Source organism: Manacus vitellinus, unplaced genomic scaffold (assembly GCF_001715985.3).
Source record: "Manacus vitellinus isolate BGI_N305 unplaced genomic scaffold, ASM171598v3 scaffold_64_pilon, whole genome shotgun sequence".
In the NCBI taxonomy this organism is placed as follows: Eukaryota; Metazoa; Chordata; class Aves; order Passeriformes; family Pipridae; genus Manacus; species Manacus vitellinus.
The window spans coordinates 2,857,478-2,858,838 of record NW_021940718.1 but is presented as its reverse complement, the minus strand read 5'-3'; the positions used below and the strand labels follow the sequence as shown (position 1 = coordinate 2,858,838).

The window sequence follows — 1,361 nt, the reverse complement described above, 5'->3', positions numbered from 1 at the left end:
CCAGGAGGGACCTGCCTCACCCTTCCAGACCAGCAGTGCTGCATCCCACAGGAAATGATCCCCCAGGATCCTCACCTCAACCACAGGGTCCTTGGAATAGCGTCTCAGGATATCCAGCACCTTGGGGTTCCCAATAGCGCCCAGGGCTTCACCTGAAAGAATGAAGGACAGGATTGGGGTGTCTCTATGAGGAGGACCCTGCTGTGTCCTCTGGCAAAGCCTTGCCCTCCTCTGAAATATGGACAACTGATCCCAAACAGAACAAATGAGGACACAGGCCTGACTGACAGATCCCAAATGGGACAAACATGGACACAGGCCTGACTGACAGATCCCAAATGGGACAAACATGGACACAGGCCTGACTGACAGATCCCAAAAGGGACAAATGTGGACACAGGCCTGACTGACCAATTCCAAATGGGACAAGTGTGGACACAGGCCTGACTGACCAATTCCAAATGGGACAAACACAGCAGGAGGGAGCCTGGCCAAGAGGGAGCCTCCTGTGGAACAGGAGGGCTCGGCCAACCAGTCCAGCCAGGCCTGGCCAGAGGATGTGGTGAGGCATTCCATGACTCAGGGACTGACAGCCAAGTTGGTCCAGGCCCCCATGAGCTTCTCAGTACAGGGGGGGAAGCACCCCCAAGCCCCACTTGCCAGCCCTTCCCCACCCCAGAGCCACAGAAGCTGCCGCACCTGCTTCGTGCCTGACCATGGGCTCCTGTGCCGTGTCCTCCAGCACCTGGATGAGCACGGGGATGGCGGACTCATCCTGCATCTGGCCCAGGCAGAAGGCCAGCTCGTGCTTCAGCAGCGCCGAGCCATCCCCGAAGGCGCGGCCGATCCAGCGCACGGCCGTGGGGCCACCCAGGTTCCTCAGGGTGAAGAGCGCCCGGAACCGCGCGGGCAGAGGCTGCGCCGCGTCCAGCAGCACGCGGCCGATGGCCTCCAGCTCCTGCTCCGTCACCATGGCGGGGGCACGGTCCGGTCACACGAAGTGCGCTGCGGGGGCTCCTCGGTCACCGTCCTGCGCGCGGGGAAGGGAGYGAGTCACGGGGAGCCCTCGCTGCCACCGGGTCCCGGTGAACGGGACCCCGGGGCCGGGGCTGAGCCTACAGCGAGCGCCCGGACCCGGGTTCACCAGATACCCGGGACGGACGTGAATCCCCTGCCGCGATCGCGCCGGGCCGGGCCCGAGGGAACAGGAGCCCGAAGGGAGACACAGAAGGTCAGCGGGAAACAGACGGACTGGGGGGGTTCCTGGAGGGTGCCGGGGTGTCCGGGGGTGACCAGAGAGGACCGGAGGGACTGGGGGGGTTCCTGGATGGTGCCGGGGGAGGTGTCCGGGGGTGACCAGG

General features: G+C 64.3%; 1 protein-coding gene across 1 annotated transcript in view; it reads right to left on the bottom strand.

Moving 5' to 3' along the window:
* The window catches only part of DOHH (deoxyhypusine hydroxylase), a 2,504-nt gene extending 1,470 nt beyond the window's left edge, over window positions 1-1,034 (bottom strand). Inside the window, exons 1-2 of the mRNA XM_029963929.1 lie at window positions 700-1,034; window positions 12-152 (exon numbers count right to left, since the gene is read on the bottom strand). Coding sequence (XP_029819789.1) covers window positions 12-152; window positions 700-973 — 415 coding nt within the window. The 5' untranslated portion in view covers window positions 974-1,034. The remainder of the gene's footprint in view (window positions 1-11; window positions 153-699) is intronic.
* Between the last annotated feature and the right edge of the window lie 327 nt (window positions 1,035-1,361).